Here is a 21,362-nt window from a genome sequence, read left to right as displayed (position 1 = left end):
CCCATTAAACCATATCCCTAAGTACATCATCCACCCTTTTCTTAAACACAGCCAGGGATGGGGACTCAACCACCTCCCTGGGCAGCCTATTCCAGTGGCTGACAACCCTTTCAGAGAAGAAATTCTTCCTAACATCCAACCTGAACCTCCCCTGACTAAGCTTTTACCCATCTCCTCTTGTCCTATCACCCAACACTAATGTAAAGATCCCCTCCCCCACCTCCCCACCATCCCTTCTCAAGTATTTGTAGGCTGTAATCAGGTCTCCCCTCAGCCTCCTCTTCTCCAGGCTAAACAGCCCCAACTCCCTCAGCCGCTCCCCATAAGTTTTATTTTCCAGCCCCTTGACCAGTTTAGTCGCCCTTCTTTGGACTCGCTCCAGGAGCTCAATATCTCTCTTAAAGCGAGGGGCCCAAACTGGACACAATATTCCAGGTGCTGCCTCACCAGTGCCGAGTACAGGGGCAGGATCACTTCCCTGCTCCTGCTGGTCACACTATTTTTGATACACGCCAGTATCCCATTGGCCTTTTTGGCCACCTGGGCACACTGCTGGCTCATATCAACCCGGTAGTCAACCAACACCCCCAGGTCCTTCTCCGCCAGGCAGCTCTCCAGCCACTCTTCCCCGAGCCTGTAGCGATGCTTGGGGTTTTTATACCCCAAGTGAAGGACTCTGCACTTGGCCTTATTAAAGCTTATGCCATTGGCCTCAGCCCAACGATCCAGTCTGTTCAAATCCCTCTGAAGGGCCTCCCTACCCTCGAGCAGATCGACACAGCCTCCCAGCTTGGTGTCGTCCGCAAACTTACTGAGGGTACATTCAATCCCCTCATCCAGGTCATTGATAAAGATGTTAAACAGAACTGGACCCAGCACTGAGCCCTGGGGAACCCCACTGGTGACCGGCCTCCAGCCGGATTTAGCCCCATTTACCACCACTCTTTTGTTGTTGTATCTGAACGCTTGAGAGATAGAAGGATCATGTATAAAACCACGTTTGGCGTGCCCCGATTTGATGGGCAGACTTCATAGAATCATCTGGTTGGAAGAGACCTTCAAGACTATTGAGTCCAACCATTCACCCTGCACTGTCAGGGTCCCTAAACCATGTTCCTCAACACCAAATCCACACAGTTTTAAACACTTCCGGGGATGGGGTCTCCACCACCTCCCTGGGTAGCCTGTTCCAATAGTTCACAACCCTCTCTGTAAAGAAATTTTTCCTGATATCTAACCTAAATTTCCCCTGGCACAACTTGAGGCCATTCCCTCTCATCCTGTCATTCATAACGTGGGAGAAGAGACCGACCCCCATCTCCCTACAACTTCCTTCCAGGTAATTGTAGAGAGCGATAAGGTCCCCCCTGAGCCTCCTCTTCTCCAGACTGACCAGTCCCAGCTCCCTCAGCCGCTCCTCATAGGACAAGTTCTCTAAACCCTTCACGAGTTTCGTTGCTCTTCTCTGAACCCGCTCCAGCACCTCAACATCCTTCTTGAAGTGAGGGGCCCAAAACTGGACACAGTACTCAAGGTGTGGCCTCAGCAGTGCTGAGTATACTGAGTATACTCATGCGCATGAGTAAAGAATTACTCTTGTAATTCTATACCTTGCATCCTTGCCTCTCTCCTAGGTCAGCACAGGCCAGTTATGAAATTTTCGTGACAGTTGAGTCCCCTGCTGTGCTATGCCCTTGCTCACAGAGAGCCCTTACGTGGCCACAGAAGCCAATCCTTGTTTTTAAAAGATAATTCTGACCCGCAAGGGATTAGCAGTGGCTGAGAGCCACAGACAGCTTGTAATGGACAGCATTTTTAGTGTTCCCAGCTGGGAATCGTGCCTTGAGCACCCATTGCTGATGCACATACATGATCTTTTGGCTACCTAAAGGTGTCCCCATCTGTCTGAGTGGCATGGTTCCCACTGCAAATTGATGGGCTCTTGCCCTGGAGCATTTTTCCTGAACTATGATGGATGAAGAGTAATATGCTGATCACCACCAATACGGAAAACTCTTCTTTATTATTGATAACATTCTTCCTAAAACTTAATCATAACATGATTATTCTGAAAAGAGAGTACCCAAGAAGTTAGTTTAGTGTTTAGGTGGATTTCAAGCTTTCGTCGAGACTTTTGTACCTTGTCCTGATATATTTTTTTCCGTGTCCATGGTCTTCTGTTATACAGGTCAATTGTTAACATTTCAAGCTAAAGTTGCTCTGACCTGAAAAGACATATTATTGTCTGGAGGTTGTCTGAAGATAGAATGAAGCATGTTCCAGGCAAACCAGAAAACAGCGCTTCCTCTGGAACAAACTACATAGGTGACTAGGAACAGGTAACACTGAAAATAATAGACATACTAGAATAATAATATTAAAATAATAGACATATGAGACCCCACCTGGAATACTGTGTTCAGCTCTGGAGTCCCCAACACAAGAAGGACATGGAGCTGCTGGAGCAAGTCCGGAGGAGGCCCACGAAGATGATCCGAGGGCTGGAGCACCTCTGCTATGTAGACAGGCTGAGAGAGTTGGGGCTGTTCAGCCTGGAGAAGAGAAGGCTCTGGGGTGATCTTATAGCAGCCTTCCAGTACCTAAAGGGGGCCTACAGGAAAGCTGGGGAGGGAATTTTTACAAAGGCGTGTAGTGATAGGACAAGGGGCAATGGCTTTAAACTGAAAGAGGGCAGATTGAGATTGGATCTAAGGAAGAAATTTTTCACTGTGAGGATGGTGAGGCACTGGAACAGGTTGCCCAGAGAAGCTGTGGCTGCCCCATCCCTGGAAGTGTTCAAGGCCAGGTTGGATGAGGCTTTGAGCAACCTGGTGTAGTGGAGCGTGTCCCTGCCCATGGCAGGGGGTTTGAAACTAGATGATCTTTGAGGTCCCTTCCAACCCAAACCATTCTATGATTCTGTGATTCTATGATATTAATTGGATTATTAGAAAGTATGGGGAAAAGCATCACTGGGAAGATTGTTTTAATAAAAAACCCTCTGCTTCCGTTCCATGGTAAATTTCACATGTGAGTTTCTACCTATATGCAGGTAGAAACATAAGCTGTTTGTGAAAACTTTCCACTGATTTGAAGAATAGATATAGATTAAAAAAGAAAAAAAGCAAATGAACAAGGAGCGGAAAGGAAACCAAGGACCTGGGAAATAAAATGGAAGAACAAACAAAGAGGGATAGTACGATTGATGAAGGTTTCTTGTAAAATGAAAAAGAATCACTCAATAATGTCATCTTCTAGTCAAATACCCGGTATTTGCATTTCTGTAGTGGTACACGGGTAACAGCCAGCCATTAGGTCTGTAGTCGTGTCAGACAGATTGTATTTTACTCTTTTCTACTCATGGAAGTGCAGACCAAATGCAGGTTGTGGAAAAAGGGCAATAGTCTGTTCTGGCTCAGTTGTGAGCACAGCAGTTCCCATGTGTTAACATTTTTTGGAGGAAGCACAGTGCAGAAAGAAAAGCAGGTGATCGTGCTGGACTTCCCAATTGAATTTGCAAAGTTCATACTATAGATATTACCTGATACTTCTGCCAGAGCATTGAATCCAGACAGATAGATGACTCTTTGTGGTGAACTCCATTCCGAAGGAAAAAAACATACCTAGGGGAAATGCTAACTTTGCATAGTATGGACTTTATGTGAAGTCCAATGTGGATGCCTTACACAAAGATTATTAGAAGTCTGCAAAATTAGAAAAACATCACATTCTTCAATGCTGAATATTGCACAATAGCCTAGAATTCCTCTTGGAGTTTCTGATGTCTGTGTTGTGCTGTTGTTGCTGTTCATAAATTACCACAGGAGCCACCAGCTGTCATCATATAGATTTTATTGGCACTCTGTAAATATTAAATCAGCATGCTAAAATCAAGCCATGTGCGGTAACAGCTGATGCTCTGCTACGGAGAGCACGAGCAAAAGAGAGAGACACACTGTGACTCCTGTGATTCTTACTGCTTCATGAAGCTGTTTCCCAGGATGCGTTCTGAGTCCAATTGTGGCCCTTGATGGATGTGCAGGAGGGGCACTGTCTGTGCACAGATACCTCCTGTGCTGAGAAATCAGCCTTCTCAGCAGTACTCATCTTCCTGGGTCCCTCTAAATTGTGGGATTTGTTACTGCCATTGCTTTTCTACAGCGCTGCTGCGTTGCTCACTTCCTTATAAACCTTTCTGATGTGCATAGGAGACAGTTAGCCCTAGGATGGGATCAGAATACTTCGTGTCATGTAGATCCATGTCATGAAGACAGAGGTCTGTGTTGATGACATGCTGTGCTGAAACAAAACCTGTCCTGGCCCAGAGGTTTCGACAGTCATGGTGTTGCATACTGAGGATGAGGCAGTAGATGTTAAAGGAAAATCTCTTCTCAGGCTCTGCTTTCTCTCTGACCTAATGGCCAGCAAAATCGAAGGCAAGATATATTTTCTGATCTGTGTCAGTAGTAGACATGGTGAAATCTACTGGTCCCCTGGCCCAGACAGGTTACAGGGGGGCTAAGCTAGACGAAGCAGTCGCCTAATTTAGGGAGCTCATTTTCACTGGCCCTTCAATGGTGTGAGGAGCTCTGCTGAGACAATGTCCAGCTGCAGATGTCCTAGCATTAGCTTTTCTTAACGCCTCTCTCCCTCCAGGAGTTACTGCCTGAAGTCCAGGCAGGGCAACAGGCTCCTTGAATGCTTCCGTATCCTCTGCCGTGCGAGGTGAGTTTGCACCAGCTTCGGCGGGGGTTACGTTGAGGCAGTGCCTCCTTCGAAAAGGCGGCTCAGGGATGTGCCCGCTCTGTTTGAACACCCCGACTGCGGGCTGCAGCCACCAGCAGAGCATCAGACTAAATGGCTGGTCAATACCCTAAACCAGCGAAATGAAAAGGCCTCAGAAAATGCCTTAGAGAAGCGTGGCCCTGACTTTTCTTATTATTATTCTTTTTAGCTTTTGATCTCTATTTTTTGGTTTTCTAGTTGAAGTGCATTTTACTGATGCCATGGAGCACAAGGTGCTGTAAACAGGATGATGTTACTCTCAATGTGGACAATGAACATTTTTATCAATATTCTTGCAGTGGGCCAACTACAGAGTCTTCTCATTCCCATTCTTTTTCATCTGAGCAGAGGGAGTGTGCACAGCTGTCAGGGAAAAATTTCAGGGAAAAATTTCAGGGGAGCTGAAATTGGTGGCTGCATACCAGGTAGTTAAGGAGTTAGGTTTAGCAAAACTGCAAACACTCAACATTTATCATTCACTATCAGTGTTTCCTGTTTCCACTGGCAAGCAAATCGATGGGGGACCTGAGATAGCCTCAACTCCAGCACCTCTTCCCAGGCACCATCCTGCACAGCACACACTCCCAGATGTGATGTGATGATGCAGCTGTACAGACTGGCCGGGCCCTTCTTCTGAGTAAGGAATCTCATCACCTTGCTGTTGCAGTGAGGAGCTGGTATATTTGAGAGAAAGTACCACCAGAGATTTTGCCACCTGTCAGTAAAACGTGCTAAAGCTTGTTAGCCAGCAGCCATGAGGGTAACTGTGAATGTTTCATAATTGTTGAACAAAGTACCGAGCACAGCATCAAGTACTCAGTGCCACTTTGGAGACTTTTCACCAGATTGTGTGGTTGTGCAGAATTTGCTAAGAGCTAGGCTCTAGTGTTCAGTGTAATTACAGGCATTAAAGCCAGTTGCATAAAATCCTCATTTAAGAGAACAGCCTGTGCTGAAGATTTATTTTGCTTAAACAATTGCAATAAACAGCACTTCTCCTCAGTTATTTCCAAGGTTCAGCACAGGCATTTGGAAAAGAGGTGGTAGGTCAAATAAAAGGGCAGAAGCACACGGACTCCAGTTGGGATCGAGCTGAATTTTCAGAGGCCTCTGCAACAATGGCTTAGCCTTGTTCTGTAAGATTGGCTGGCGCAAGGACTGCTCTGGAATAGAAGATAGTGCATTAACAGCGCTTTCATTGTAAGCATAATTATTCTGGGAAAGCTTTCCTTACAGAAAGCGTGCAACCTCTGAATGGACACGACTAAATTAAAGTCACACAGTTTTGCTGCTATAATGGCATTACTGCTGGAAGCATCCGTATAGTAATATAAATCACACCCCTCACCTTCCTGACCCACATAATTATCCTAGTAGAGGCCATCATAGCTGTGCTGAAAGAGCAAAATCCTGTTAGCCCCTGGGCTCAACTTATTCCTAATAGGGAATTTTTAAAGGCTGAGAAATCTGATCCAATTAGCACGTTCTTGATTTTGCAGAGTACCGTGCTAATTACATGCAACCAGTCATTGCTGGGTTAATTAAACATTCGTAAAAAAAAAACCCTACATCACTAATCTAATTAGCAATTACTACAGCTGTCATTACCTCTTTTCACCTACTTTTAAGCTGTGCAAATTCACACTAAGAATCTGGTCCTGCAAACTCCTTGCATGAATAGCTGCCTCTGACTGCAATAATGCTTCAGCACACAGAAAGAGCTTGAAAAATTAGGCTGAATGTGTTACAGTCCACAATATAGCTTCAGTTCTGCCATCCATAGGTGCAAAAGTCACAGTTTAGCAGTCAAAATTATAAGACTGGGAGATTTTTCTTTTAAAGTGACTTGTGATCTTACTAGGAGTGCATGCAGGTCCTGCCTTTAAGTGGTTCTCTGCAAGTACCAAACCTAAAATGTAGTTGCATTTAAGAAAAAAATGAAAACACAGACGAACATTCTGATATGTCCACACAGCTTTAAAACATAAGTAGTTAGGAGCCTGAGATGGTTTAGCTTTTTCAGATTAAAAAATGATGTTGGGAATAAAGAAAAAAAAAGTTGGGAACTTTCATGCTTTGTGTGCTTTTCATCCTTAGGCTGTACGCAATGTACTGATGACTGTACACAATGACTCCCAGAGGTTTGATAAAGTGCTGGGGTTTGAACCTTGTGGTAAGGCAGGGAGTTGTTTCTTAGCTTTTCCACTTGCACTCAGCATGCTTTAACGAAGCACCAGTCGTTAGGGCTGACCATGCAATTGGACGTGCCCCGTGAGGAGGAAACTCTGCTGAAAAAAGCAGGAGCCATACTCTGTTCTCTGAAACTATGTGGTTGCTGGTTGGTGCTACTTTGCCTGTTGGAAAAGCTTTTCTCACTTTGTGCGTGACCCGAGCCCACTTGTGCTCCACACAGCCTTACGTGTGAAGGTAAATTTCTGAATCTGAGTTCTAGTTCATTTCACTAGCATCCTGAGGATATCGATCAGCATTATAAAGCTAGAATAAATATTAAGTTAAAATAAGTATTTTCTTTATTGCATTCAACGCAGGGATAAGATCTTAACAGCTTGTTTCTTGGAATGACATCATATGCTATGCCAAAACATACACAGCTTGCTTAGTCTAAAAGGACAAAGAGAAGGCTTCGTTCGAATACACAATTTTTATTATTTAAAAACAGGTTTATATATAGTGAGAGATGACTAGAGACTAATCTTCAGTTTGCTGACTGCGAGTGACCTGCAGAAGCAAACAGCTATTGCAGCAGTTCAGATGCTGTATCAGAAGATCATTCACAAGCAATTTTCAGCAAATATTAAACATGGGCCTTGCACTCCAAAGCCATGCTGAATGTATTTTTTGAGAGGATATTAAGACACTTCTGGTCACAGCACAGTTCAAATACAAGGAATCGTTTACCCATCCCATGGATTGACCAGCTGTATCAATACTGATTTCCAATACCCAAAGAGAAGCTGTGGATAGTTTTAACAATAGGGGCCCAGGTCTGAGTCTGGCAGTAACAGAGGAGCAGATTCCCAGAGGAGTAAAGGAGCTGGATTAGAAATAGGCTGAAGTCTAATTGCCGGAAGCTGATTACTATCTGGTGTGCCAGGTCTGCAAGACAAATCCAGGAAAAAGCAGCTGGAGAGAGCAGAGAAGCCAGCAGTTTTGACTAACAGCCACTGGTGCTGTGTTGGTGAGCACTGGACTCAGACATTTCCTAGCAGAGAGTTTTCTTGGCTGTTCCTGTAAAGCTATACAGGTATTGCCACGCTGATAAAATCCTGCAGATTTTCTGTCAGACAAACGCCTTTTCTGCTTTAGTTTAAGTGTTGAGAACATTACTTAATCTTGGAGTCACTAACATTCAAATTCATCAGACTGGAAAGCGTGCATTAAATAATTTAAATAATAACAATACATTCATTTATGTTGTTTTCCGTGGGAGTATACAATTTTTTTTTTTTTCTCCTACTATGTAACACTTTCAGAAAAAGAAAAACAAAACCTGCAGAGCAAATGCAGGCATGTAGAAGAAGAGTAAGTCATTTCTATGGCAAAATATTCTTTGCAACCACTATCTAAGTGTGTAAATTGTGAAGTATATTAGTTTTCACTGGATAATGAACTCCAGCTGGGAGCAATCAGAATGACCTTAACTAGTCATAGCTTTCTATCTGCCTTATGTCCATTTATACGTTACACTCTCCAGTGACTATCTTGATGTAAAAGTAGACCTGTTCTTGCAGGGAAGAGACTAAAGCCTCATCTGTGTTGCCACTATGCAAGCAAAGGCCATGTAAACCAGCCAATACATTAGGGTTTTGCACAGATAAGTCACGCTGCTTCTTCAGCTGTTGTTTACTAGCATCCTAGAAACAGAGATAAGAAGGGTGAAAAATTTGTTAAAGCAAGAATTCTACACATAAGCCTAGTAATTTCACCTCCATTTCTTTAACAGCTGCAAGGAAACATCTGTTACATTTTAGGTAAAATTATTGTTGAAGCAGAAAAGCAGTTCAAGTAGAAAGTCTACGTCTAATTTTTTTGTGTACCAGTGTGGTGAAAGCTTTAGTTTTTTGGTTTCTTTCAATGGCAAATTCTTATGATGAAGGAGTTAAGAGGTACTTTGCACAGTTCAGTTGTGCTCATGTACATTTGCATGCAAGTCTGACAGTAGAGATCCAGTCACAGAGTCTTTAATCTTCTGAGTTTCACATTTACACTCTTCCACTATCATGACTTCTTTGACCACTGGGACAGAACTGGTGCAGTTGAGATCCAAGCGCTTCATGAAGAACTTACTGGGCAAGCAATGAGAACAAAAGGTATAAAGACGATCATCTGGACCAGGAACATGAAAGGAACTACATTTTCCAAAACACAGGTTATTCTGTATCATCACCTTCTCGCAGCTCTCATGAGTAACACTCTGAAATACAAAGCAGTACATGAATGACCCGTGGACTTTGCTAGAAGGCATGAAGGCAAAAAAAGAAACCTAAATACTATATTTTTTCTTCTCAGAACATTTGCTTTAAACATGTTTATCTCAAGCAAGCAGTAAAACATAAGAGCTTTTAAAAGCAAACTTTGAGGCTTCTATGGACAATTCTTAGATTGAATGAAAAAGGCAAAATCTGCTTCGACCTGAGCCTTTGTGAGCTGACAGGGGAAAATCCAATAGGTGAGTTTGTCATATTTACCTTTTAATTGCTTTTTGAGTTCTAAATTTCTGACATGGTTAAGCAGTCTTATACTTTGCAGGACTCAAAACATCATTGTGACCCCACGAACTTGTACATAAATCACAAGCTAGACTCAACTGTAATCTTAAGATTTGTCTCCATGTGGAAGAGGCATAGTGTTCTTTCTTTTTTTTTTTTTAAACAAAAATATTAAAAGTACAATGGAAGTTCTGTAATCTCTTGATCTGCAAGAATAACAATGCCTTATATCAGGAGAGTCTATGTCAACTCCCAAGCTGTAAAAAGCTAGTCTGAAGTTAGCACTTTTGTATCGGCATGACTACAGCCATCCTGGAGAAAGCCTGCTGTACTGCATGGCACAAAAAGTAAAACGGTACGAGTTTCTAGACCACATCTGTATTTACATATGTCTGCCAATGAAATAAATCTAGTGAGGGATGTGAAACATGGTCCTTGACCGACCCTGGTTACAGAAACATTGAGAATAGATGTTACATTACAAGGAATACAGCACATTTATCAATACCATTTGCTTGTCTTGATGTTACAATATGGCAGAGTGGCGTCACCCGTGCGTGGGACAATTTACCAGTTCTCCAGCATTCTTAGCACAGAATTAGATGTATGCATCAGTTTTCCAGTTAATACAGCAGAAAGGAATCCTTGCTTAGCTGTAAGAAAACAACCAGCTTCTGCTGTAAATACTTGCCCTGAGACTCTGTGTGTGTGCATATGTGTGCATGTACATACATGTGTATATGCATAGGAAATTCATGTATACAAACTGTTTAGATATATGTTGATTGAACAGATAATTATGCGTCACTGCCCTGCTTGCTCAGGCTAGGTCAGAACGTCTTTGCATAAAAAGTATAAATAACTCTCTGAAAATTGGATGTGTGGCTTTCCAGTGCTGCAATTCAGCAGCTTGCCTCATCAGAATAAAGCTTTTTCAGCCTTTTTTAGCAGTGTTTTTCAGCTGCTTATCACATGTGAGTGTTGTGAAGCAGCCCTGTGGCTTAGCAAATGAACCAACCTGTGTGTCTGTAGTTGCTGATTACAAGAAGCAGGGGAACATGTTTATTGATCTTGGACACCTGTTCTTACCTGGGAAAAAGGCAGGGTTCTGCAGTTTTCTTGGTGCATTTCATTGGTCTTGATTGGCAGGACAACCTCTTCAGATGCTGAATTTTTCTTTAACATGAAGTGGTCCCAAAATTTCTTGGCATCTTTTCTGTAGAGAGGTTCGGCCTCCCTCTTGCTGGAATAGTGGGATGGAGAGAAGTTTTCCACGGGAGAGATCTCTCTGGGTGTAGCCCAGGTTCTCAGGTCTTTGTCTGCGTGGTGTTCTGCATTGGGAAGGATGAATCTGGACATTTTTTTCTCCTCTTGCCTCTCACTTTCAGATGCCGTCTGTGGAATTGCTACAAAAAAGCTTGGTTGTCCCAGGGTTTCCTCAACACCTACTGGCTTTTTCCCTGCCACCTCACGAAAACTCTGACTTTCCAGCAGATTTTTGCGCAGATAGAAGAGGTGCTGGAACGGCCGCCTGCTTTTCCTTTGTGGTGAATCTCCCTGTGGCTCTGCGACTCCCAGACATGAGAGCACTAACAGCTGAAGCAGCAGCAGGGACATGATCCTGGAAAGTGTAACCCTGTAGACCGGCTGCTGTCGTGGTGAACGTAGCACCCTAGCTTTATACGTGAGCCTGGTGTCAGCTTATGGCTGCTGCCCATGTGCAGGGGAGGGGAGGGCTCAGGGCAGACCCCGGTGTGGTTAATTGCATTCATTTGCTGTAGATTACAATTATGATAGGGCAGTTCGTGCTAATGAAACTCTGCTTTCAATCTGGATTATGTGTATTAGAAGTTCCTATCTAAAAATCTAGTAACCCAGGATGGCGTGGGGGACAGGAGGAGTCAACAGGAGGAAATGTTTGGATAAACTGTCTAGTTTAGGCTTAGGAGTTAAGGAAACATTTGAGGTTGTGTATTAGCATGTTCAGTGTGGTCTCCATTGTTTATTTTGACTTTCCATTCCACAAAGCCAAAGACTATCAAAACACAGAACGTTATTTCATCACGACAGCAAAAGGCAAGCTGATTAAAGTTTACTAAAACATGAAGCTAGATCTGGAGATGTCAAATCAGACCATGTTTTCAAAAGTCAAGTCTAGCTTTGGTCTTTCAGATTTGGGATATGACCTGAGGCCTGCAGCAGCACCACTGCAAACTGGCAGACCAGTGCTCGCACACCCAGAGGGGTCTGGCAGAGAGCGCTAGCCCTTGCTTCACCTCCTTCACAGCAGGTTTGCAGCTACTGGAGTGTATAACACTAACCTAGAATAAAGGGTCCCAGGGTGAAGAAAATCTGCACCCCAGATTCTCAAAGATTAACTAACACTGTTCAGGCACCAGAGTCGCTACAGACATCCTGTGAAGTTGGTAAACAAAGTGAAGATTTAAACAAAACATGTTAGAACTGACGTATGATTCTAGACATCAATGTCTCAATCGAAATATCTAAAGACTACTAGACCCTAAACTGGAGATGTCTTTTGCAAATTTATGCTCTGCAACACGTAAGAAAAAAAAATCTGATAAAACATTGAACAGAGGAAAGTTTTGAGAGAAGAAAAAAAATATTTTCAATAAACATTGCCAACATTGATCCTAATCTGAAAATACTAAAAGGAAATTCTACTTCAGATAATTTGCATTTAGATACTGTAATCTCACCACACTCCTGTTCATACCAGAAAGAGCCTGTCAATAAACTCTTAAGTTTGTAGTTAATGTGTTCATTTTTCTTGAAAAACTAAGTGGTCTGTATTAGATGTATAGAGTTACCCGACTGCAGAATTAGTTTACTGCCTGATAACTGTAGTGAAGTAATTGCCTGGTGAGGTGCTGACTTACAACTTTAACACGAAGTTAGTGGAGATCTAGAGCTTTTCCATAATTCACTTGAGTTAAAACTTGTTCTTACCTCGAGGTCCATCTTGAGACAGAAGTGCATAGCACTGCAACAAGAATGGGCTTCATACACCAATATTAGAGTGTGTAGGTGCCTTGACCTCAACGGGATGATCTCTTTAAGGGAGGCAGAGCCATCAAGCACAAGTTTTATTGCTCTGTAACTTCAGCTGAAAGCAATTTAATTCTGCCACTGGTTTAGTGCCTTTCTGAAGTCTCAGGCCTGTTTTGGGAGGGGCAGATTCTCCCACAATTATCAGCAGTGAAATCACAGAAAATACTGTCATCTGCAACAAGATCAGCTGTGAGGTATGCAAGAAAAAAGTCCTTGCATTGTGTTTACACAAGCATGTGCAGTGTTAGGGTGGAGCAACAATGAGTCAAGAGGATTGATTTGATGGTAGATAATTAAATAGCCTAGACGTGCAGTTTGAATCCTCACATCCTATCTTCATTGGCCGACAAGTTGAACTGAAGCAGTTGACCTTTGGGTCTAAAATTTCTTGTATCTGGTGCACGTTGGTAGTAGTCATTCAAAATTGTTCAGCAAGGATAAAGACATCATAGTTTGAGTTTTCCTTCTTTTTTTACTCTGTATTTTAGTTGCTCATAGAGTTGCAAGACTGGGCTGATACTCACACCTGTGTATTGTATTGTATCATACTGACACAGAAAGGTCTGACACAGTTGGCAATGTATTTCAAACATGATTTGACTGTTTGAAGCAACATATATTTTTGGAGCTCCTTGCCTTAGAATTTTAAAATAGAACTAACTAAAACTGTTTAAAGAAGATGTGGTCTGGATTACGGCAACATAACAGAGGAGTTCTTTCTGTTTGCTCTTGCCTCTTTCAGATATTTTTCACTTCCTTTGCCAGGAAGTTCCTTTTCTCTAAGTCTAGACCAGTGGTATACCAGCTCTTTCTGTTTAAACGTTCCAGCTGTGGTGTTGATCCTGTAATGTCTGTATTTAACTTTATCCATTAATCAAAATTACATTAAATTGCTCACCTGTATGTTTACAGAATTGAAAACTAGGTGCCTGAAAGGCCCAATTTACCTCCCTTCAAAGCCTGCTTAAAGAATCTCACCTCCTTCAAGGTGAAAGAAAAAAGACTATTTACCCCAATCTGCCCTGAAAGAAAAAAAAACCACGTATGTCTATGTGTGCAGGTGTATTCTGCCCTTTTTGTCTGATGTGGCTGAGGCATGGTTTGGTGCCCAGATAGCATCTTAGTTTCTGCTGGAGAGTTCTCTCCGTTGCAGCAAGAGTATGAGAAAAATCACTTTATTACTGCTGTTTACAGAGGTTTCTTTCTGCAGCTCTTCACAAAAAATAAATCACCTTGCAAGCAGCAAATATGGTGCAAATGATTTAAGTGTGTCAATGCACAGATAACCGTTAAGTAAATGGCAGTACTGGAATGATTGGGCTGCCCAGACATTTTTCTCTAAACTAAACTGGTCTGGGTTATCGGTGCAGTGCAAATATTAACAAGGAATGTATAAAAACATTAGTATTGGCATATATGTATAGCTGTTAAACTGCTAGTGTTACTTTTGCAGTGCAATGGCACTGAAAAAAAAGCTGTTCAAGATCAGGATCCGTTCATGGTACGTACCGTCCTAATCCCGTAACATTCAGCAAGAAAAATGTACTGCCTTAGAGGGCTTGAGATGTCAGACCACAAAGTACTGATTGCAGAAGGGTGGGATAGAAGCTGAAGCCAAGCGGTGTCAGCAAGTGACTCTGCAAGCCACTCGGCATCCCAAAGGCAGAAACAAAGCGTTCTTCTCCTCTAGGTCAAGCCAGTTCTAGTTCCTGGTTTTTTTGGTTGGTTTTACCTAACATCTGCTTGAGAGTCAAAATGGGCATTCCAGCTCTGGTTCTGCTGGGCCAGTCTCATACTGTTCCTTCATCCCTATGATAGTAAGCTGCGGCTGCTTTCCAAGAGACAAAAGTTGGTAAGAAACGGGACCTGGTACGTCTGGGCACAGTTTGTTCTATGTTTACATATTGCCTAAGTCTGTTTTGGAATCAGCTGCCTGTATATCCGTGTACAGGTAGCAGATCTATCCTCAGCCCCTCAGCTCAGCCAGGAGCCTGCCTGCATTACGGGAAGGCATCCCAGCTCAGCCAGCAAGTTTGGAGGATCATTCCAAAGTTAAAAATAGTAAGTATTTATACCTCCCTTTGTGGTGGCATCAACTGCATAGACTAATAATTGACAGTAGATGTTGGACTGGGCACATAATCATTATGTTCCAAATACAGCTAATCTCAGATTTCTACAAAAAGGATCGCTGTATCTTTTATAAAAATTTGTTTTCCTGCCTGATTACCCTTTCATATAAGCATAGCACATGTTTTCACTGTATTTTGTTTGCTAAATCTTGTGGCTAAATGCAACGGTGCTTTTCAAGCAGGCTTTGATTTGCCTTCATAGTAGCAATTTATTCGGGACATTCTGTTTTCACTAGAAATAGTCACTGTGAATGTTTGCCCATCCTTTTATAACTGTCAGGTCTATAGATGACAAGTGCTATGGAAATGCAAAGTGGTATTATTCATTTGTTGCAGAGCTTTATTCAGTCATTATGGACATAAACTGAGTAATTACTTACACTGCCAGTTGATGCCTAAAAATAATTCTTAGGCAGTGCTTGAATTACTTGCCTTCTGTTGAGCTAAATAGTCTCATCATAGCATGACTGATGATTAAATCATTAAAATGGATTTTATATATTACAGCTCAATTCAATGTCCTATCATTTTCGAAACACATCCTATGTAGAAAAAACTCGTATCCAGATATATCTTTTACGGAACCCATATGAAGACCTCAGAACTAATGAACTAGCACTATGCAGTTTATTCTCCAATTATTGTACTTATCAAAGAAAGCCATCTGTGGTCTTTGTTTTACTGAGTTTCAGGGAAACAGATCACATACAGGCCTCATGGGGAGGTTATAATTATGAAACCAAAAGGCTTTTTACAAGGTATGATATGAAAGAACAGACAATAAATCTGTTCAGTTTTCTACCTTCACCCTCAGATACTGTACCTCATGAGTTCCCCCCTTTGCCATTCAGTGTCAGTTCCTCTGTTGCATTGTTTCTTCCTTCTCTCATTTATACTTTCCTGTTCACATTTCTCTGTTTCTTTTCTCTGTGCTGTAGCCACAGAACTGAGAACAGTCTCAAGTTTTAAACTGCTGCCAAAACATAGATGCTCACCCTTGAAAGCATTGGCGTGCGTTCCCAGCACGGCTAGGGGAAGTGTTGGCCCATGTTGTCGTGACTGTAGGTACGTGCCCAGGATGCAATGGATGGGTTTCTCCCTATTATAATTCTCAGGCTGGTGGATTTTGGACAGATGTCCACCTCCTGAAGCATCTCCTCAATGGTACTGGCACATACGTACTGCCTAATTGAGAGGCTACCCTATTCCAAACCCAGCCTGAAGAGCTTATGTTGGGTCTGCACTTGATTGCTTCAGGTTGTTCAGCTGTGGGACAGTGAGCCAAGGGAGGAAGAGTCTGGGCAAAGAGACTTTTCTGTCTTCAGGAAGACACATCTTTCTCAGATTGCCATGAATACTTTGAGAGAGCAGTGGTGATTCACTGAAGAGTTTGGCAACACCGAGAAAATGTTTGTAATGTAATCCAAGGAAGGAGATGCAGATCAGTTTTCTTTTATTAAGGTAAAAATATCTTTAGACTTATGTGAAAATTTCATCTATGTGAATAAAATTATATTCTTTTGCTTACTGTGCTTGTATCCAGTACTTCAGATACCAGAGTCCTATTCATTAGTACTACTTCTGGCAGAAAACAATACATTTTCTGAACGCTATAAAAATAAAAAAACAAACCCAAAGTTCTTGTCTTCTAACTTTATACTTCTTGGAGGATAGTAGTTAAGCAATGGAATTAGAGGAGCAAAGTTCTCCATATTACAAGCAGCCTAGCTTCTCAAAGGGTAGTAGAAGAGAGCTGATGTCTGCATCTCTTCCATAAAGATGACTGAGGTTACTGAGGGATAATGACTTTTTTTTTTTCACATTCTCCTTTAAATCAATAATCATATTAAAATCTAATTTTATGGAATATTCCTTGAATTCATTCTTCCTCTTGTATATCGGCTTGCAGATCTGTAACTTTTCATAAATTTACTTCTCAAAATAAAGAGCATTTCCTCTTTTAAAAATGGTTTGCTCACAATACAAATGTCCTTACAGTATTAATTCAGGAATAGGCTCATGCAGAAGAAGAAACAGAATACCGATACTGCATACAGTAAATGGTAGGTATATTATGCTGTGAGTGCATTTCTACTATGCCCAAAAACTATAGTTTTTGTCACTAGGAAGAAAGCTTTTGTGAGATTATGTAACTGAAGAAATACATATTGACCAAGACATGTTTCAGTTTTGTATTAACACACATTACAAAGTTAAACATAACAATATATATAGTGTTCTGAATACAAGAATTACAATAGCACCAGTCTGGTGGTGTAAATAATGTGGAATCACAGTATTCCCTTTATATATCATTCTCTCAAAGCTATTTTTAGAATTTTAGAATGAGTGAATAAAGTCTTGAAGGCATTCAGTAAGTTTCAGTGTGCACAAAAGAGATCTGGAAAACTTTTCTGATTTTTCTCAGCTTAAAATCTTGATCTCCATGAAGTTAATGACAACACAAATCTTTTAGAGTATTTTGTTTTGGAAGAATTGCTCCTGTGGCCAGTTGCCTACCCATTTTTTCTGTGACAATTGTCTTCGAGTCAACTACTTCTCTGTCAAATTTGTTTGATCAACAGGTTTAAAAGATACTGGACAGGGAGAGGTGGGTAAAAGTGACAGGCACACGAAGACCTGACGTTCCCTGTCCCTCTATAGAAATCTAGGCTCACCGTGGGGCTCTTTCCACTGAGCGGCTGCTTCTGGGTTCTGTGGCTCTTAAAAGGCACATGGATAGTTCTGGTGTTTATCCAGAAAGTGTGGCATCCATAGGTGAATACCAGCGTTTACATGCTCCTTGTTCTTACTTACAGCCTTTCAAAACTCCCCTGCTGATGCTCATCCTCCGAATACCGGTTTACCTCTGAGTTTACTCAGAATCTAATTCAAAAGGATTGAAGACTGGAAAAATTTCCAGTAACTTCCCAGGATTTTAGGCCCTTTCCTTACTAAACCTCTTAGAGACAGCAGCTTCCTATGGCAATAGAAAAAATGATTTAGTTGTGCCTTCCCTGATTTGAGTATGTTGTATTTTTTGAACTCCGGTATTCTAACAAAAGCTGTAAAAATCTGTGAAAAAATACTTATTTTTTAAGGAAAGACAAAATTTATGAAGAAATGTTTGGAAGAGTTCATTGTATTTAAAAACAATGCAGCAGCCTTTCAGGGCAGAAATATCCTTGCACGGCAATGTAAGAATTTTAGCTTCATTAGTGTATTGTGTTAGATTTAATGAAACCAGTAAACATATAGAGTTTGCACAACTCGTAGTCTCTTGTGTGCTGAAATCTGCATACTCTTCCAATCAATTTGAAGTGGTTCCAACAAAATACAGGAAAGGGAGATTCCACCCTCTTCTCACAAAAGCAAACCTCTGAGATCACTGTTGTCTCAGCCTAGGTGTGAGTCATCTATTAGTTACTGATCAAGTAAAAAACTCCTGGGTCAAAATTCCCTCTCTGTTCATGTCACTCATTTATTAAATAATTAGGAGAGGTATTTAAATAATCTTGACAGGTTCTATCAAGAAAGCACCAATAAACTCTGCAGTTTATATAAACAAGGCCCTAAAGAAACAAAAGTTTATGTCTTACCAAGCTCTCTTAGTCAATTTTCTCTGGAATTCCAGAACACAACATCAGGAGATCCCCAAAGGGCTTTTTTAGATCCTATCTATTGGAATTAAAATAGATGTAGATGAATACTCAGAGGTACTTGGTTTGGGGAGTTCTTAAAACAATTAGCCTGTCTATGTTGATCTAGAAAACTGCTCAAGCAAAAGTGTCTAGAAACTTGGCATAAATTTTACCATGACCAATAAAAAGAAATGCTGGGAATACTTTTTCCTGTGTCTGTAGATACAAACAGTAAGGGTGGTGAGGTTCTGTCCACAATGTTTTTCCTCCAAATTTGCAATGCTTATCCGCAACAGGCCCTTCAGGAAGGTTGTCTCCTTCATACAAAGGCTGTCCAGCTACTCACACGCATATTCTTTTAACATGTCGCAGGCAAGGAGGAAGGATACATAACCCACACATGCCAAAGGCAAGGAGGAGGGATAAATAATCACTGGAGCACCATCCCTCAGCCCAGAAAGGAAAGGTGATTCTGCTGCATCTGTCCCTTGCAGGAAAATTCACAGCAGAAATTGCTGTGAAGAGCCCCAGAGGGAGATTTTGCACCTCTGATGCAAATAGCGTACGGATGCAATTGATCCAGAGGAGGAATCAGCTGCTGGCAACAGGCGGGCAGATGGGAGGGATGAGAGTTCGGAAGGTACAGGGCAAAGTCGCCCTTCTCAGTGCCACACCAACTGTCCCACAGTCATCGTGGGCAGAGGGAGGGTTAGAGAGGAGCTTTAATATTTTTGTAGGAAGCTTCTGACTTGTTCCTTTTTTTAATTCAAAGGCTGGCAGTAAGAAGGTCCTAAAGCAAGGTTTTTGACAGGTCAAATATAAATTTACTATAATGTTACGAAATGGTAACACTGCAACTGCATGTATTTAAAATAAGTTAAAATCGAACAGCTTGTTTTTTTTTTTTTTCTATTAAATGCTGATTTTTAAGCCTTTCTCAGAGCTAAATCTGGAATTTTTATTATTGTTTTTAAAAACCTCAAATCCCTAATAAGGACTTAGATTAATACATTTCAAAAGCCATAGCCGCTTTGGTACAAAATATGTCTCATGATTACACTGGTTTATACACGCATGTAAATCCTATTGATGTTCATGTACCACCGAATATCCCAAGATAATATTCTAGGATTAAGCTTCAGTTTTTTGTGGGTTTTTTTTTTGTGCGTAAACCATCCTTTGATAAAGCATTAGATTTACAGAGGTCTCATTATTTAATTACACTAAAAATTACAGCACCGTTCTGTAATTCAAAAGATGTTTAACGATTTTAGTTAGGAATGTGAAATGATATGCAGCTGTGTTCGAGCAGATCCATTAGGATCTGAAGCAGGCCTTGGGAGGTAGAAAAAGAAATGCAAGGCTTTGCTCATGTTGGTACTGTCACTAAATCCCGCCGCTGGTATTATCACAAGACATTGTACTAGGGCATCCACCAAGGAAGCCTCAGTCTCCTGGCATAATGTCTCTCCCCTCATCACCCAGCAGACTTTTCCCTCATTTCCACCCCAAGCAGTTGTCTTCTTTTTGTGACTGCAGGGTAAAACCGCAGTTTTTACCACAAATGAATTAAAGCAGCAACCAAATCACAACTAATCCTTAAAAGCGAAGCAACTCAACTGATCTACTACTTTCTTTTTTTTTTTTTTTTAAAAAAAACAGGTTGTTTTACACAAAAGTGTGGTGAAAGCCTTCAGGCCTAGCTCTCTGGTGTAAAAATACATATGACTAAGTGAGAGATCAAAGTCTTTGAGGAGAGTTCAAAACCTTAACCTGGACTTAATCTTTGTGACTGACCTCTGTTCCCTGGTTAGAGTCCAATGCATCTGCACCTCTGGCAGCATATAAAATAAACCTTGCTGATGATTAGGAGAATTTTCTAACTACATACCCTCACATGTCTGCAGATAAATGTAACTGAAACAACATGAACATCCACAAGCTCTCACAAGATCCTCCATTCTTTACAGCTTTCTTGAGCATATATAGCTGCTCCGTTTGACCTTCCTGCAGTCAGTTGCTTGCCATTTTCCTCGCTTCTGCACCAACACACAATTTCTTCCTCTCTTTGGAAAGTGGTAGGCGCCTCTTCTCCAGTTTACGTAGGTCACAGGTTCTCCTCCATTCCACTCCCAATGTCCAGGATTGCCTTGGTCATTCAAGCCTGTGTGAAATTGATAAGACCAAATCAGTGATGTTTACCATCTCTGGAGCCTGGTGCCAACAGCAGGGTGTTGTTCTATCCCTTTGCTAGAAAATGCATACAATATTGTGCTGAGAAAAAAAATTATCTGGAAGAACACAAGTGAAATACAATTTAATATTTCATAAGGCAATTAGTGCCATCTGAATAAAGGAAAATATACTTTTACTCATTATTGCCTATCTAAAATATTTTCTCTCTTTCCGTCTATTGCATGTCTATCACCTCCCACCTTTCTCTTCTGGTACTTAAGATGCCAAGCAGAATGTTGTACTCAAGTCTAGGCAGCCTCAGATGCCTTCAGATTCCTTCTGAAAATAAAATCCTGCAGATCTTTCTAGACCTTGCTTGCACTGTTGAAATTAACAGTTGTAAAATTAAGTTGTGTTAATCAATACAACCTAGAACACGCCTTTTCACTTAGCCTCTGAGTTACTAAGACCAACACGGGTGGCATATTTTCAGACACGGTCTGTCGTCTTAGCTAGAAGAGACCAAGATCAGAAAATTGACACAACGGTCTTTATTCTTATCAGAGGAGTTTATTTCTCTCAGGTTAACAGAATCATGATACCATTAAACATGATCCCAAACTAACTATAGCTTTTAAAGTTAACTTAGTGTAGCTATTCAGCCCATCTCAGAAAATCACTAAGCGCTGAAAATTACAGTTCACAATTGGAAAAAAGGACCTAAAAAGTGGACAGTATAGCAGAAACAAGACAGGTTAGAAGAAAGCAATAGCACTAGTCCGTGAGCTAAGGCAGTCATCCACAGAAGGAGGTCAGGAGGTACAGAG

General features: G+C 41.4%; 2 protein-coding genes across 2 annotated transcripts in view; both read right to left on the bottom strand.

Moving 5' to 3' along the window:
- Window positions 1-8,926: 8,926 nt before the first annotated feature.
- CER1 (cerberus 1, DAN family BMP antagonist) lies at window positions 8,927-11,132 on the bottom strand. Its single transcript, XM_009990471.1, has 2 exons — window positions 10,605-11,132; window positions 8,927-9,220 (listed from the first exon to the last, which is right to left on the bottom strand). Exons 1-2 carry the CDS (start codon window positions 11,130-11,132, stop codon window positions 8,927-8,929), a joined length of 822 nt encoding a protein of 273 aa, XP_009988773.1.
- Window positions 11,133-20,324: 9,192 nt separating this feature from the next.
- The window catches only part of FREM1 (FRAS1 related extracellular matrix 1), a 68,278-nt gene continuing 67,240 nt past the window's right edge, over window positions 20,325-21,362 (bottom strand). Inside the window, exon 36 of the mRNA XM_086629399.1 lies at window positions 20,325-20,524. Within this exon, the coding sequence (XP_086485525.1) occupies window positions 20,325-20,524 (200 nt within the window). The remainder of the gene's footprint in view (window positions 20,525-21,362) is intronic.

This window comes from Tauraco erythrolophus, chromosome Z, assembly GCF_009769465.1.
Source record: "Tauraco erythrolophus isolate bTauEry1 chromosome Z, bTauEry1.pri, whole genome shotgun sequence".
NCBI classification, from domain to species: domain Eukaryota; kingdom Metazoa; phylum Chordata; class Aves; order Musophagiformes; family Musophagidae; genus Tauraco; species Tauraco erythrolophus.
The sequence above is the reverse complement of the archived record's forward strand: the minus strand, read 5'-3'. Positions and strand labels throughout refer to the sequence as shown.

Excerpts from the sequence above, each read along its gene's own strand:
- CER1 (XM_009990471.1), bottom strand. The coding sequence starts at position 11,132 with ATGTCCCTGCTGCTGCTTCAGCTGTTAGTGCTCTCATGTCTGGGAGTC. Across the intron at positions 9,221-10,604 it reads GAACCCTGCCTTTTTCCCAG|AGTGTTACTCATGAGAGCTG; the intron begins GTAAGAACAGGT and ends TTTGTATTTCAG.